The sequence below is a fragment of the Anser brachyrhynchus genome (assembly GCF_964034855.1).
Source record: "Anser brachyrhynchus genome assembly, chromosome: 1".
In the NCBI taxonomy this organism is placed as follows: Eukaryota; Metazoa; Chordata; class Aves; order Anseriformes; family Anatidae; genus Anser; species Anser brachyrhynchus.
The window spans coordinates 189,572,674-189,590,541 of NC_137694.1; the positions used below are offsets into that span (position 1 = coordinate 189,572,674).

The window sequence follows — 17,868 nt, forward strand, 5'->3', positions numbered from 1 at the left end:
ATTCTTTCTTGGATTTAGTGAACAAATAAGCTTCTCTAGTTATTGACAATGTTTTCTTTATGTTCTCTATACCGGTTAAATGTAGTCTCCTAAATACTGAAGTAATGTTACTCCTACTTTGGAAACTGCACCTTTGTAACAGTGACCATTCTGCCTGATCTGTGGTGAGGAGGAACAGTAGATAAGTACTGTGAGAAAGCAGATCTTTTCCTTCATCCATCACTTTTTGTTGACTAAATGCATGGATTATTTTTGCATTTGTTTGCAAGTGTCAATATCTCAGTTACATCCCCTATTCCTGCTTATAAATCAGGGACTGGGACTTTTACATTTCTACATCTGCTTCATCCATAAAAACATCCTGAAAGTCCTTCATGCTTGTAACAAAGGCTTCAGTTGCAATTCTTTCTCTTTCAGGTTTCTGAACTGTAATTCTTAAATACATGGTATCAAATGTAATTCCCTCCTCATAGTAACAATTGCAAAGAAATTACAGGCTTTGCTTCCAAGAACAGGATTTCAATGACTATGAAATACGTTTGGGCAAGTGACTGAGGTAAAGGCAAAATATCTTTCCAATGTTAAAAAGTACCCATTTCACCTACCTGCCTGAAAAAGTGCTGTGTTGTTATAGCAAAGACATCAAATCCACAGCTGGCCCTTTTAAGCTCATCTCGAATATTGCTTAGTTGCCGGGACTGCTCATCGCACTTTTCCTTCAGTCTCTGGATGAACTGCTTTTCAGCATCTCGGCTCTCTCCTGGTTTGGGGGAGCATCCGTTCTTTGGGGTGGATGACCTTTGCTTGGGGTGTCCTACAAAAGAGAGAAGAAAGGATCCTCGAGGTCAGTTACTTTATATGTATGGACATAATCTTTATGTGTATCTAAAGCCTTTGGGAATCAGTCCTACAAAATAAAAACATCTGTAGCATTCACGTAGATGTGTAATGATTTTCTAAAAAAGCAAGAGCACAGCAAAATATGTTTCCCTAGAGGCTAAAGCTCGAAGATTTGTAGGAGTCATTTCAACTCAGGATATGAGCCTTAAGGTCTGCTAGGAGTTGAGGAGAGTTCTCCTCATTGTGTCTTACTGAGAACTGAGGTTGTTAGATTCGGGATTCAGCTCATCCATGTTAGACAACTGCAGAAACTGAGGCTTGCCTCTTGATGTGTGATGCCTGATTCTCCTCAAAGTCAATGCCAGAAAAGTGCACCTGCAGGTTGAGATTCACCTCATCCTACTGTGGAAGTGGAAAACACTCAGATGACCTTCACGCTCTGCACGTGGTTTCTTTGGCCACCTGAACTCCAAGCGTGGTGACTTCACAGAACTGTCACTGCCCTGTGGAACCAGCCTTTGCAGTTTTCAGCTGGTCAGCACATCTCTGTCTTTTGCTGCTCCATCCCCTTTGAAGCCAGGCACAGCAACCTCAGCAGAGACATATGTTATATCCCCACTGAAACAAACAGCAGAGAACCCACAGCAACTACTACATTTGTTTGCTCACTTGTTGTGTAATCAACTCTGCACTGACTCACCATCCATGAGGGCCAAACCCACAGATTCTTACCAGAGCCCTTGGTGCTAGAAAGAAGACCATGAAATAACTGTATTTGAGGGGGTCTGTATATGGGAAAGTGAATCTGGTAGCAGGAAAGAAGATATGTTCTGACCTCACATAGGAATAGGCTGCCCCAAGAAGGTGCTAAAGTGAGCTTTGTTTCTCCTTTCTGTCTCTGGTGTAAGCTAGAGCAATAAAGAGGTCTGTGTGAAATTTTACCAGCATTTGGTAGCTCAATAAGGACACTGACTATCTTATACCAGAAGGTTGTACTCCTTTTAACAAAATCAGAGCAGTCAAGGCAGCATGAGCTGAATTTGTACATTTTTGCATATCCATATTTGTCAGCAAATTCTGGGTGCAGCCACTGTTTCTGTACCAAGTTATGGGTATGTTACACTACAGGCAGAGAAAATAAAACCTAGAGTATGGTCACATCCTCTCTTTCTGGACATGTCTACACTCAGAATGTAGCAGAATTACATTTTCTTTTGCTACCACACTTGGAATTGCTAGGGAAGATGACTAATTGAACAAAACCCCATAAAACTTCACTTAGTGTAGCTGTCTTCATGGAGACACCAAGTGGTGGTAGGGATCACAGCACTGTGTGTGCTTGCTCTTGATAAGCTGCTATAGGAAAGTGATATTTTTATCCTAAGTTCATATCCTGCTTGAGACAACTATCTATTTCTCTGGAGATTAATACCTGGTTACAAGGATGAAGCAAAAAAGGGGCAGTGCTCTGGTGGCATCAAGTTGCTCAAGCTGTTACTTGGCCATTGTATTTTTTCTTAATCTTAACTTTCTGAGAAGCCTCCCCTGAAAACATTTAGGGTCAGCTGGGCAACACCTTTGCACAGCTTACTCAGTCTTCTTACTACTCTCAGTTTCACATCAGCTGATGCTTTTTAACTCTTTCCTGAATACTGTTCAGAAATCTCTGGTTCTCTTCCTTGGTTTCTCCCACTAGTCTCAAGCTTTTAACCCAGGAGCTAGAGTCAGGAAGGAAAAGTGAGAAAATAGAGTCAGACACCTTGTTTCCAGGTGTTATTAGAGATGATGGGCACTGGCCTGAATACAGACAAAAGCTGAAAAATTCTGTGTTAGCAGGAAGGGTTAAGTATTCAAGAATCTGAGAAAAGGTGTCTTGTAGTTTTATGTATAAAGTTCCTGAAAAATAATACAGAAAAACATTATCTCCAATCAGCCCTCAACAATGAATGTAACATGGGACAGTATCCTGCTATGGAGACTAACTACCCCTTTCCTAAAACAAGAACAAAAAGTTCTCCCACAGGGAAGCAGCTGGTGATATGATTTTGAGCCAATTTGTAAGGAAATACATTGGTTCACAGGTAATTTCACAGACATGCTTTAGATATTTTAGATCTTTAAGACTGTGGCCTGGGTGTTCAAATGGATCCTTAGAGCAGTCTTACAAGGTCAGGCAGGAAAGCAGTACTACTTTGTCAGAGCAATGCCCCAGGGGTGTATTCCTACCATTTCAGATCCGTTCCCAGCTTACATGGAGCCACTGGGAGCATATCCTCCAACCTGCTCAACTATGTTCTTGCTCCAGGCTAAACTTACAGGGAGCCAGCCCCAGCAGAGATGCTCCCTCATGTCCTCAAGTATCTCACGCTGCTACTGCAAAGAGACACAACTACAAAACAGACTTTAAAACTCTTTTAAAGAGTTTTTTATGGGCCCATGACCCATATTTGCAAAGAGGAATACCAGGTTTTGCAAGATGTCAAGATTAACTTTGTGATGTTGCAAGACCCAAATAATACAATAGAGGATGTCAAAGAGGACTTTCTGGCATTAAGAACCAGCAATGTCATTGCCCTCTATCTATTTTCATGTCAGTTTAAGCCTGTATACTCTATCTTTCTTTCTCCCTTTCTCTCTCTCTCTCTTTCTCTTTCTCTTTCTCTTTCTCTTTCTCTTTCTCTTTCTCTTTCTCTTTCTCTTTTCTCTTTCTCTTTCTCTTTCTCTTTCTCTTTCTCTTTCTCTTTCTCTTTCTCTTTCTCTTTCTCTTTCTCTTTCTCTTTCTCTTTCTCTTTTTCTCTTTCTCTTTCTCTTTCTCTCTTTCTCTTTCTCTTTCTCTTTCTCTTTCTCTTTCTCTTCCTCTTTCTCTTTCTCTTTCTCTCTCTTTCTCTCTCTCTTTCTTTATTTCTCTCTCTCTCTCTTCCTTCCCTTCCTTCCCCTCTTCCTCTCTTTCTTTCTCTCTTTCCAAGAATGATATTTTCTTACAGATTTTTTCTTTCATTTTGGGCTTTCATTAGGGGCTGTCTATTTCATAAAGAGGCTCTTAACTGGACCGTAGGTATTATCACAAAATTAGCCATTTGTAAAAACAACAGCTGTAAATAGTTTTTAGTTTTTAGTATAAAAATCTCTGTTTGTTTATGCAGCATTGTGATGTTGCAAGAGAATACACAGATAGAAGTGTAGGAGGAAGCCCTTGAAATCAGTCCTGTTTTAATTAAAACAGGAACACAACAATGGGTAAAACCTATTGTTTTATTTTGTATCTTTCTAGCTTTCCCGTTCAGTGGAAGATTTCAAGTGTATATCTCCATGTTGTCCTTGTCAGTATTATAAGCTGTCCTTTTAAATTAAACTGTGATATTCTCCTTAGGGATGAATCTGAATTTCTCAGTTCATTTGGGCCTGAAAAGCAGCTTACTAAGCTTATTCTACCACTGATGTTTCTCTTCTGTTGCTCTGCACAAAACAGGGTGTATGTTAATGATGCTGGCCCTGATCCTGAATGTCCTTTGTGCTGATGGTGGGACCAGGGGAGCAGATCCGCTGTTCATTAAAATAACTGAATGCCTTTGATCTGCTTCAAAACTCCCAGGTTTTTTTTATTTACCTGAGCATTTGAACTAAGGTGCCATAACAGGTAGACAGTCATAATTAACTCAGTCCATGAGGACTTACGTGGGGCATGCAATTTATTTGCCTCTCAATTGTCCAACTTTCAACTTTTTGCTAAGGAAAGTGAGGACATTGCTTTGAGAGTACTGATGACATGTAATCTGTAGAGTGAAAGATATCAGACTAGATGTCACATTCCTCCAACGGAGTGGAGGGAGAGCATCTGCATCTATGTACACTTGTGTCCATACACAGATCTCAGGAATGGTATTGAATCAATAGATAAACTTAAGATCCTTACAAGACTGCATTTCAAAACTTCTTTGCTAGTTTTTAGGAGGATTGATCCAAATTCTAAAGATTAGATCCAAGGCTAAAAAGAAACCATATTCAATCCTCCTGGAACAGGGTTAGTACGACAACCAGAAACAGATCAGGAATTGCAAATGGACAGGCCAATAACAGGGAAAACAATCTAGAAATGGCACTCAGAAATATTAGAACCTGTTTCAAGGCCACTTATAGCTGTGCTGGAGATGCCTGTGGCCACAAAATATAAATGCTGCATGGATTAGTGACCCTGGTGGGGGAAAGGCTGTGATACTGCCCCTTAGTCCATGCTACACTTGCTCCTTGTCCTGTTTAATGGTTTCTTTGATTATTTTGTGAAATTGTTGAATAGGTGAAAAGATTCTCTTTCTTTATTGTTTTGTTATTGCTGTTATTTCAAAGAATGCTCAAGGCTACTCTAAAGAAAATAAATGAACATGAGGTTTATTTTCTTATTTGATCCTTACAGTGCTAAACAATTTTAGGCCAGAATTTCAGACAACCAAACTTACAAAATCCTAAATGAATCTGATGGAGAGAGGGTAGGTACTCAACCTCCCAGGTACCCATCTCCCATGAAAGTTTAATTTCAAGTTTCGATGCAACATGAATTGGAATTGCCAAGTCCTAAGCCTTGAAAATCAGCCAATCAATGGAAATTTCAGCTTTTTAAAACCCAGAAAATCCACCATACCAATATGCCTGTGTTTCATTTTGCTTTCTAATTCCAGTGAAAGCAAACCAGCATGCTTCTGTAGTATGCTTCTACAACCAGAATCAGTGCTGGTTCTTAAACTGGACTCCCACTGTTATAAACATTGGTGAGCTGCTAGTCTGGCACTCTCTGCAGTAATTTTTTCTTTGGATCTCTCTTAGTGACCTCACCAGATCCAAAATAGCCTGAAAATTATACATTTCAGAGGACAGCGTTAAGTTCACCTTTCTACCCTAGCATCTGAGGAAGGAGAATTCTGAGTCTTGTTGGTGTCTAGGAAGGTTAAATTTAAGTTTCCATTTTTATTTTGTTGGTTGGGAAGTAGAATAGGCACTGAGTTTGGTAAAAATGAAGAGACTTGATGCAAATTACTGGAGCTGAAGAGCTGCTTTTGATGTTTTATTCTTCACTGTCAAATGGAAAAACATGGAGTTCTACTCCCCATATTTATTACTCAGGTATCACACTGTTGTATATATGACATTTAAATTATTTAAGTAGAGTCTGAAAAATGATGCAACATATTAGAAGACAGCAAGCACAACAAAATCAGTGGGACTATTCACATTCATTTCAGAAACATTTAAAATCAGTCAAAAGGCCAGCCTTACAAAAGTCTTCAGGTCCCGTATATATTTCTTATTGTGCACTAGCTGACATAAATAGCAATAAGTTCTCTTCATTTTAGTACCTAAACAATGGCATAATGGCATTCTTTAGAAATACTATAACCGCGTGTTTACATCTAATATTAAGGGGTAAACTGACAACACCTCAATAGCAGTGTGAAGCTCATTTCTACAGATGAGCTCTTTTCTAATTATGCATGGAAGTAATGCAGGAAATATATTGCTTCTGCACAACAGTGACAGTAGATTCTAAGAAAAAAACTATCATTTTAAGTAATTGTTTGAGGTGTTTTTTGTTTCACTATATCTGTTCTCTTTTTAAATAAGAAAATTATAGTGGTCCAAGAAATGTTCCTATGCCCTTAAACATATAATAGCAACAACTCTTTGTTTTGAAAGAGAGATGATTGCAAGGTGGTAACAAAGAAAACATAAAGCTATTCAGCTCATGCATTGCTATGAAAAAGCCTGCTGTACTCACAGCCAGCTCAATGAACCTTGGATATAATCAATCTTCACTCAACAATAGTAGGTCCCAGATTTCAGTGTATTAACTAGAGATGCAAAGTCGGCAACTTTAAATCTTCCTCAAAAGAGTGCTTTTGGGTTCATAAATACCTGGTGAATGGAGCTTGGTGGCTGTTACTGCTGATCTCTTAGGGGATGAGACAGCTGGTCTGCTAGCATCCTGATCTTTTTGTACTTCTTTCTTCACACCTGTTTCAGAAAAATAATACATAAAGGTAGAAAGAAACCCATTTTATAATTCAATTTGTAATTGCAGAGAACTACATCACTAAGATACATATCAGGATGGCAAAATACAAATATTTCACCAGAACACATACTGGCATTTGCACGGAGAGAACGATGCTACACAGTACTCCTGTGTTGGATGCCAACGTGTCATTTCTGCAAGCACGACTGTGTGCATGTGGCTGAGCTGACTTGCACAGCAATAGGGAAGGGCAAAAGAAAGCCTTACACACTATTTTTGTTCTTTGGCCATCTGCACAGTGGCCATTAAGGCACAAACAGCTACACAGGTAGCCCATACTACCGTGGGCTCCGTGTCCTGTCTCTACCCTGCTGTGCATCCTCAGCCATTCTGGGCTGGAAGAGAAGCTGAGTAGGACTGTGCAAAGCTGACTTAAGTCACCTGCCTCTTCTGCAGGGCACTGCAACTTTTTCCCTAGAGATCACCCTTCCCAGTTAGAAAGTGCCTTTCATAGTGATTGGCTTTACCAAGAAGATCTCATACAGTAAAGACATGAGCTTCTGCAGAGCTAGAAGCAGGCAGGAGGTGTCAGGGCTCTGCTGGATGCGGTGCCCCAGGCAGGAGAGTCGATGTCTGCAGAGGAACAGAGAGGTGCAACACACCCGGTGCACAAACCTAAAACACGCTGTGCCGATGCAGGACACAGCGGGACCACACCATTGCCTTGCTGTCCACAAGGCTGAACCAGCACGTGGGCTGTGCTCGCCTGTGACCCAGGCATGTGCCAGGCTGCCTGCCCTCCTTCTTCTCCTCTCTGTGACTCTCCAGACTACTTCTGACCTCTGCCTTTCTCCTTTCTCCTGTAGCTACTCATCCTTCCCACTGACAACACGGTGCCCCAGGGCTCTCTTGGGTTCTGATCTTCAGAAACTTTGTGCTAGCTTTTTCCTTTGCTTTTGCACTGGGAGATTCCTTGGTTACAGGCTCAGGATGGTCTGCTGGTTGTTCAAGCTCTGCAGTCAGAGCAGCCACACAAACTCAGCTTGCCCTTTCTGCCCACACAACTGCCACAAAAGTAGCTGTGGGGGCTATCCTGAGTGTGTGAACACAAAACCCCTGCCCAGTCACAGCCACAGCCACAGGATTTCAAGCAGAAAACACTCCCAAGGAATTAAGATTGAACAACAAGAAGAAGCTAATCCCTGAGACATCAATGTATTTTCCTGTTTGGTTTCCTTTTTAACAGTTAGTGTTTGTTGGGGGTTGCATAGTTTGCAGGACTGTGTGGCAGCCCCTGGATTCAGAGGAAAAGCGAAGAGATTTCTCATAAAGGAAAAACAATGTTTGCCTTATTAGCTTTCACATCTCTCACGAGTACATTCACAGAAGTCTTGCAGGAAAATGACCCACAGAAGCTGAAGTATCTGAAGCAGGAAAACAAAACCATATTTTTTTTAATGCTGCCTAAAGACAGCATCAGTCCAAAAACTAACAGTGTCTTCCATTTTGCTCAGTGCAAATGTGCTCTGGTTATTTCAACAGTGGAGAAAAGTGGTAATTTTATATGGGTAAAAAAAAAAAAAAGTGGTAATTTTATATGTTCATAACTTTCAGGGACACTTACTGGATGACTAGCTTTCCCCCATCTGTAAAGCCACAGCTGGTCACAACTGCAGTATCAGGCTTATCTTTGATGCCTCGGTCGCCCTTCCACCTCTGCCTGGGTCAGGACTTGCAAGCAGCGAGCTGCAGATGCAGCATTCGCCACGCACCACAAGCCGTGGTTCATGTTTTCTAGCACTGTCTCAGCATTTGCTTGTGGAGCATGCCTGGGAAGAGCATGGGTACACAAACAAGCCCTGAGTCCAACTGTATTTTCAAGAGGATGGCACAGGAGGAGGTCTAACACCCTCTCTGACTCCCTCCCACCCTTCACAGGAAAATCACCCCATCAGTCATCACTAGCTGGTAAAGACTGAACTCTTCATTGTTTGGTCCATCTCCGTTTTCTCTGCTGTTTGTAAATTGGAGATGTTGAGGCTGCGATTCTTGTTTGTGATGAATACTTTCTGCAGTGAAGTGACTGAGGACATAAATTTCCCGCATCTGCCACCTGCTACACCGCACTTTACTACAGAGCAGGACATAAAACAAGTTTATGGTGCCATGTCATTACTAAGGACTGAGTGAAAGCAACCTGAGATGGGAGTTGTGAGATGAAAACAGAGCTTGTTTTATAAGATATAGTTTATAAGGTTACAGATTTGAGCATTACTTTTTCCATGGATGTAAGGTCTTGGTTTTATTGTGGTTTTCAGAATAAGAATACAGTGTGTAAATGGGCCATGCATCAAGCTCCTCTGTAAATTTTTCTACAGCGAATGTCAAGCACATACAGTGGTAGAATCATAGGAGAAGTATGTTTTCCTTTTGCTTTCAGCAGTAACAAGGGGCATACAAATACTTAACTACTTTTGGTTTTGAGAAGTTTTGAATGAGGAACACCTGGGGAATTAGTTCAGGCTCTTAACCTTAATCACAAAGCAAGGAGCAACAATTCCCCAATTAGAGCTCAGGTGAAAAACAAAACAAAACAAAACAAAACAAAACAAAACAAAACAGAGAAAAGCAGCAAAAAAGCCCTGAGAGGCCCATCACTCTGCAGAGGGCAATGTGAGGTCTGTGGATCGCAGCCAGCGCCATGCGTGGATGGGGGTGCCCGTCAGGGGCTGCTGCACAGGAGAGATCAGCGGAGTGAGCCTCAAGCAGGTTGCGACAAAGAGGCAAGTAGATATCTTGGCAAGGATGGGAGAGAAGGATTAATAACAAAGGGAGTAAATGGAGATAACTGCCATCCATTAGTTTGTGAGGTTATTTGGGTTCTCCTTTCCAAGCTGAAGCATCCTGGTGGCTGCTCTGTGGCCCTCCTTAGCAGGGAGGGATTTAGGAAGTGTGCAGAAAGCAAAAGACAGGACAGTCCCCAGGAGCAAACTGCTATTGCTCTGCTAAACTCACCACCCATGAGGAAATCTTAAGAAAAGAGATGTCCCTGGCATCAGACTTCAGATAAAACTTGTGCCGAAAGTTTTCCTAAAAATGTTTTTTTTTTTTTTTTCCTTTCCTTTGTAACAACTGTTAGCTTGTTAAAAGAGAAACATTCAGAAACCCTGCTGATTTCAAGAGAAGTTCCTGCAGGGAAGATTAATTTCTAAATGATGAGAGTTTGGGTTCAGAATTTTTCATTTCCCAGAAATCTGGAATTTCAAGTCTAAAATAGTCTGTCCAAATGCTTAAAAAAAGAGAGCAACTTAGGATACAAGGCAAACATTTCGGTCATTACAATGGGCTTGAATGCATGGAAAGCCTTAAATAATGCTCTGATCATCATATCGAGTATGAAAAGTCAAAAGGTATGGGCCATACAATCAAAATAATAGAAAATAAGTAAAATACGATTTAAAAAGGAAACTAAGCATCACAAGTAACATTTCTTGAAGCTGCACACTGTTTGAATTTTGATTATTTTTTTTTAAAGTGTCTTCATTCTGACCAAGAACAAACTTTACTTCAAACTCTATTACTGCCTGCAGACTGGAAGCGTGGAACTCCAGTTAACTCTGTACTAAATGACAGTATAAATCTCTCAAAGTTTTCTCTCTTTTAAAAGCTATTCTTGCATGCAGAAATAGAAATTTCAGGCCATAAGGTAACTGTGAGCATAAATACTTGCTAGTGTTCTCTACTGCTGTGATTACGAATTCATCCCAATGCACAGTTCTGTAAAGGTATTTACATTTCCTAATTAACATACAGTCTGCTTCAAACCGAACAGAAGGAGCAAAGAAAAAAGTCATGAGAAATAAATGTAAAAAACACTTCAGACATGTTAAATCATTCAGCAATCACCTGGAAGATAGCAGACAAAGAAAGCTGCTTGTCCCCTCTCTCATCAGCGCTGAACGCTAGCCAGGAACCAGAACTAAACACACATTGTCTGAGACATCTTCTCCAGGGCTGCTGCAGAATGTATGTATGTACGTGTATGTACACGTACCTTTCTGAGTCTTTAAAAGCCAGTAAAATGAGATAGGCTTCAATCTGCTTACACACTTCAGATTGAAAACTTTCTGTTACCTTACACATCGAGTATTTTTTCCAAAACAGCTCCTAACATGCTGCAGACACCATTAACAGTTCAATGGGACAGGCTGCACTTGGTTGGATTCCAGCTGTTCTCAGGCGTGTTATATAAGTTAAGTAATGCACTTTGTGAGTTTGAAAAACCCCAAGGAAGTGTTTCCAGTCACTCACAGACACAGATAGCCACTTCGAGCTTGCTTCTGCTTTTCCCCCTGATACCCATGGCCGGTCATGTCCTTGGTGAGTAATGACACATCCGCGCATGCACTGCTTGAGACAAAATGAGCAAAGCTGGAAATATGATGGATTCTGTGGAATAAGAGCAGTCTAATTTCCTCTAGAGACTTTGTATGTCCTGTGATCTATGAGACACTGAAAGGCTTTGAATAAATAAGCAGATGTAGAAGAAAGACTACGTATTTGTTGAACTAGAAACTGCTAATGCTTGTACTTTTCCCTTTGTTTTTGTTTCAAATTTAAAGCCAATCTGATGAGGAAAAAAAAAGATAAGGACAAGGGCTATTTCAGCAACTTGTCTCAAAGTGATTGCTTTCTTTCTTTATTAAAAAGAGAAGTCTCTGATATTAAAAAAATAAAGGAAAAAATGAAGAAATGAACTGTTCTTTGGACTAAATAGAAAAACTCAGACTAACTTAGAATGCCTGAAGTTAGCTGCAGAGGTAAGATAGCTACTCTTCCTCTTACTGTCATTTTACGTGGATCCCAAAGCATTTTATTGTTACTTCCTCACAGAGTTGTGCTACGGCAAGTTTCAGAGTGAAGTTCCTGGGAAAGAGGTTGGAAAATTTGCATTTGAATGTCCCACTTTCACACGCAGCATAGTGCTCCATATCCCTATACCCGTTACAGGAACAAATGTGAACCACCCTGTATTTACTGCTCAGCTTTTAATGGAAAGTGTTTACAAAGGAGAACACAGCAGTAGCTGACTCTTCCCCTCCATCCTGCAGGCCCTCCAGCGCTCATTTTCCCCCCCCTCACACTGACCTGAGCTCATCCCTCTCCCTCCTGTTGAGGTTGTGTTGTCTGCATTTTGCAGCGGCTGGTTAAAAGAAGCACATTTTACACTGTGAGCTTGCCGGTGAGGGCTGGGATAACACTGGCCTCCTATTTTTCATCTTGACTGATTGTATTTAGCAATCTGCCCTGTTACGTATGATTTACCGGTACTTATAAAAGCTCAGGAATTGACTGGGTTAGTTTCTGAACAATACTTTTGATCGTCTTTAATTTAATGGGCCAAGTAGAAACAAGCTGCTCAAGTGAATTCTTTATTGCTACTGTCATTGCACATGAATTATGATGTTTCTTATGGGGAATAACAGTCACTTGTCCGTGAGATAAACCTTAAATAATAGCCAAGCTGAAATAGGCATTCTGTAACACGCACACCCCCAAAACCCCACAACAAGACATATGGAATATAAAACCCTTCAGCTCTCTAATTTTGTAGACTGTTGTCTGACAAGTCCAGCCTGCTGGATAGAGCTGAGGTCTGGAACAGGAGGCAACCTGATGGCTGGGAGTTTGGATCAGGAGTGTGGGCACACACAGGGGAGCCCGGAGCTGTATCAGTATCTGGAGGTAAGCCAAATTATCAAAGCACAGCACAGTTCTGTGGGGTTCTGTATTCTGAGAGAAGGATGTGGCTGAACGAGACTGGACAGGGATGAGGCCGTTGAGGAAGCTGTATTACATGAAGAGAATAAAAACTGTGCAGAGGTGGTCAGATGTAAACCTCAAATCCTTATATACGATGATTGAGACACACTTCCTTTTTATCCCTGAATTGCATGCAAGTCCTACTGTCCTCGTGGGAGCCAGGCACTCAGTTCCCCAGAGAAGACCTACCCTTCAGCTCTCTTCTCCCAAGTTACTCCTCCGGAGTGTGCAAAAGAGCACCACACTACACAATAACATATCGGTGGCACAGCATTTTTACATGTGTGGGCCTACGATGTTCTTGGCACACAGAATTGTACACACCTCCTGTGCTGGAGGGACCAGTCCTCTGATCCAGCCTGCTCTTGACCATCTTACCATCTTGATGGCCCTCCACTGGGCTCACTTCAGTATGTCACATCGTATGTTACATCGTTCTTGTCCTGGGATTCCCCAAACTGGACACAATTGTGAGTGGTCTCAAGTGCTGAATGAGGAGAAATGACTTGATCCACGCTCTCGCTAATATAGCCCAGTGTACAGCTGGCCTTTCTTCCTGCAAGGGCACATTGCAGAGCTGCTTTCCAGCCAGCTGGCCCCAGCCTGTCCTGTTGCATGGCATTATTCTCCACCATTTGCTTTTGTTGAACATCACGAAGTTTCTGCTGACACGTTTCTCCAGCCTGCTGAAGTCCCTCTGAACTGCAGCCCGACCCTCCAGCATACTGACTAGCTCCCTCTGATTTGCTGTCATCTGTCAACTTGCTGAGGGAGTGCTCTATCCCATTGCTCAGGTTTTCAATGAAGATGGTAAGCAGTATTTGCTCAGTATCAATCCCTAACGGATGCCAAAATAACTATCTGCCAGCTGGGCTTCGTACCTCTGATCTCAACACCCTGATGCTGATGCTCTAGCCATTTTTCCACCCACCTTAATTGATCACCTGAGGTCTGCAGAAAATTGAGATACTCTAGGACCTTCCCAGACAGTCACAGAAGAACCTGAGCATGGAAAGGGAACTGCAGAAAGAGGTTTTAGGCCATATGCATCCTTTTCTTTTTTTCTTCTTTTTTCTTTTTTTGTCCAAATTATGACAGAATTAGATCCTGGTTTGATTTAGAATCTCAATTGTCCCACGGTGGGCATTAACCTATGGGGTTTGTAAAACAGATCCCCAAGAGGGTGAGCAATTGTTAATCTGCTGCCTCTGAACATTTCTTTCTGCAGATATTCCCACATTTTCAGATAAATTTAAAACAGAAAATTCAGTATGTGTGTGCCTCAAAGATCACATATTTTTATCAGTGTGTGAAAGGAGGAGGCCTATATGTTTTCTAAGGTGGAAGCTGGTGTAAAGTTCCAGATGGAGAGCTACTTCCACCTAAGTCTTTAAACAGAATATGAAGCAGTAACAGAAATGGTAAGTACTAGTTGGGTTATCACTGCATTTCTCAAAACAGTTAAGAAGTTTAAGTGAAATTAAAAGATCTATCTCAGTTTTTCCTCTCAAGTATGTTTTCTTTTCTTTTTTTTTGTTCTTTTGTGGTAGTTTTTCTTTTTGTGTGTGTGTTTTTTTCCTTCTTCTATATGTTGACAGATATGAATCTGAAAGGGGTCTAATAACACATAAACAATGGCTGTGCAAGACACTGAATGCTAATTAACTGCAATTCTTCCATAGACTAGTCAAAAACCATTTAGTTCATGTTTTCAAAACAATTTTCATGACAATGAATTACCACTGCTATTGCCTCTTGCCAGAGTTTTTTTGATCATCTGAATCACTGCAAAGCAACAGCTATAAGGATCCATTTTCATTAATTAAAGGTGATCTATGCTGTAGTCCAATTTATTTGTCAAGCAATTTGAGTGCAATATCAGGAGTATAATCTCTCTTAAGCAGCTGTCTTTTTTTTTTTTTAATGAGAATTTGCAGCACAGGTGCTCTTCTCAGGTAACATCTAGCACATGAAAGCTTCAGTGTGATTTTTGTTATTTTTTACTCATCAGTACAGGTAGATATGCTCCTTTTTGAATTCATTTCTTACTCATACATAGTTAAAATCATGTACCTCTCTGAAATACAAATGCATTTCTTACATCACCTGACATTCCACTCTTTCAGAAACTAAAAACCCTAGTTTAGTAACCACGATATCTTCCACAGGAGGTTGGAAATATGTGCTTATAAAATGCATGTGCAACATCAAGCTCTACTGCAATTAATACTAGGTGACTGCTAGACTATTTTACCTAGAATATCTATCATATTATTCTCCACGTAAACAGAAAGTATAGAAGAACCAGAGGTATCATGTTTTCTCTGCTTTTCAAAAGTTTTATTATATGGCTGACTTCAGCAGCATTGGTTATAGGACAGCTTAGCCTTCTGATGTCAACTGAATGGGGCTGGTGACTTCTTACTTAATGCAAGATTCACCCTAAGGTCATGTTATTTATTCACTTTCTCTTATGGGAAAATATGCCTTACTTTCACAATGGTGTTGGTTTGTGTCAAAAGTCCTTCCTGTTGGAGGCAGGGACTCTCCCCACTACATAAGGAGGGGTACATGGTACAAACAGAGTGCATGTCTTTCACACCCAGCTTACATCTTCCACTCAGCACTCATCCCTGGACCAGCCATGGCAGAGACCATCCCTCTCTCCTCCTTCACAGCCTCTGTGCAGTGTCTTGTCTCCTGCCACAGGGTGAAAAAGGAAAAGGAAATTGTGGTGGTTTTGTTCCTTCCAGCCATGACTCCATGGGGGTCTGGGCTGCTGCCTGTTTTGCTGTGGAGAAACTGCGCTGAGGTGGGAGGTAGACATGTGCCTCACCAATCATCCTTCTGCAGATGCTGTCCTGATGAGCCAGCTTCAAATAAAAGGTAAGCAACAAGCAGGCTCACAAGGCTGAGGCCTTCCTTCCCAGGAAAGGGCTAACCACCTACCCTTTCATCCTCCAAGGCTACCCTGGCATCATAGTGCTGGATATCTTACACAGTTATTAAAGAAGGGCTGATGGTGCTAACCATGGACATGATAAAACATGGTAAGACTAAACCCATGTCCAGCTAAGACTTTTTTGAGATGTATTGCTGACACTCTGAATCTTCCCTGGATCCAGCATTTAAATGATAAAGTACCAGGAAAGTCACGCTCTATACCTATCCTCAAAACTGGAGTCAGGGTCTCTTGTACTTGCATTCCCTTTGAGAACAAAGACTACTTTCAATAGAGAGGCATCCAACATGGGGCATCACTGGAACAAGGTAATCTGTAGTTCCATTAATTTGAGAACATCTTGAGTATTTTCTCTTCTATTATTCCATCTTCCTATGCCATAGTTACTCTCCTATCCTTTGGATTCTCTGTGCAAGAAATTGCCATCATGTGATAATAGCTTGGTAGAATTATTATAAATTTATTATTTCTGCTGTTTTCAAGACATTTCATCCCTGCTCTGCTTAGAGTTGTCTGCTGCATGCTCCCTTTGCTTTCCTTTCAGTTTGGAGCACTGGTGAAAGTTTCTTTGCTGCTGACTGCCTTCCCGAGCATGGCATTCATTTCACAGGAAACATGCTGGCATCAGAGACACATGGTGGGTGGGGGGTGGATTAATTTTAGTACCTTTTCAAATTTTTTTTAAACACTGATTTTACCTCTCTGCTCCCTTATTGTTATCAGTCTTCTGCTCTGTGATGTCCAGCTTTAATGCCAGACTTGCCCAGCACAGACTGCCAGCCTGTGCCAGCTGTTGTACTTTCCACTTTGCAAAGGCAGTACAAGCAGACCTTTTACAATATCTGTACAGTCTTTCAACCTTTAGACCCAATCTGTTCCAGGACATCCTTTTGGACACTGGCCTTTTCAGCACACCAATGCGCTTTCTCTGACATATTTAAAATATGGGGTCTACAGAGTTGTAAAGAGCTTTTGTTAGATTCCTTTGTTTGCCTGGGATCATAAAGCCCAAAGCAATATGAACACTTCACTGCCCTTTATCCACTTGCTTCATTTGATCTGTAGCGTCTTCCTTCCAATTTAATGAAGAGTTCAATTTTAAGGAGATGGTCTTGTGCTTCATCATTTAAAAGATGTGCAAAACTGTCCAAACAATATTTAAAGAGAAGACCTTACATTCTGTAGGGCTCCCTATCACAGTGGGATCTGCAGACAGCATTCATACATTATTGCAAGAGAAGCAGGATTAGACTTGCTAAAAAATACTTGTCGTTATCATTGCTTTGATTTATTTTGGTCCTTGCTTCCATCAGATGCTTATCATTGTGAGGAACCATAACATTATTCTAATTAAAAAAAAATTTTGACTTGACCACAGATACATCTGCAGGTACCTGAATTATACAAAAATTACACCAGACTACCGTAGTTTCTTTTGCTTCTGCCCACTGGGTACAACAACCACCTTCCAAACTTGCTAGCTGTCCCTGTTCTGCATCTGCGTTTGATAACACAGCCAGGTACCCTTACTTTACATACATAGTTTCCTTCCAGAATGAAGCAGGAATCAGTTGTACTCACCTGACTGAGTGTCCCTATCAAGACCAGACTGTAAATCCAGTGAGGTGGTGGCAATGGGCTCCAGTCTTTGCTGGCACAAAGTGCCTTGCTGGGAGGAAGCTGGGTATGCCACTGGAGCCCCTGCCCAGCAGAGCAGTGAAGAGTCATTTCAAGGCTGCTCTCTCAACTATTTTCCAGTTGTTATGGATCTAACACATTCTGGGAGCATCCCTCCTGGCTCTCTGCTACTGTGGCTTGCAAAAGCACGTATACGGAAAAATCCCCATCACACCTGCTATCTCCACAGCACGGAAGGGCCATGGTGGGCTGCTGGACTGTAACTTGCCTCCTGTTCTACACACTAACAGCTTCCTGGCTGCAAAAAAAAGCTTGTGAAGCAACAGCAGAGTCAGACTAACAGCCTTGTAATGGGAAGAACAAAGCTGACTGCTCTGCCATGCAAGCCTGAACACTGCACGTCCTACACAGGGCCCATCTATGTGGACCCATGCACCCACAGACACGAGGACTCCTCACTACACTTGGCAGGCTGGAGGGAAGTAAATTCAATTCAGAAGTTATGCTGCCTTGTCTCCACTTGGACTATTAACTCAGGCACAGTATGGCAGTAAGAGCTCTTTACATGGGCTGAGGCTCACAAGTTCATGCACGGCCAGCT

At 41.5% G+C, this 17,868-nt stretch overlaps 1 protein-coding gene across 6 annotated transcripts in view; it reads right to left on the reverse strand.

Annotated features, from left to right (window-relative positions):
- The window catches only part of MTUS2 (microtubule associated scaffold protein 2), a 285,432-nt gene that overhangs the window by 55,581 nt on the left and 211,983 nt on the right, over positions 1–17,868 (reverse strand). For all 6 annotated transcript variants that reach the window (XR_013940615.1, XM_080560576.1, XM_080560572.1 and 3 more), the window contains 2 exons: positions 6,745–6,843; positions 606–814 (listed from right to left, as the gene is read on the reverse strand). Coding sequence is in view for 5 of the 6 variants with exons in the window: in XM_080560576.1 (XP_080416702.1) it covers positions 606–814; positions 6,745–6,843 (308 nt within the window). In the remaining variant the exon portion in view is untranslated. The remainder of the gene's footprint in view (positions 1–605; positions 815–6,744; positions 6,844–17,868) is intronic.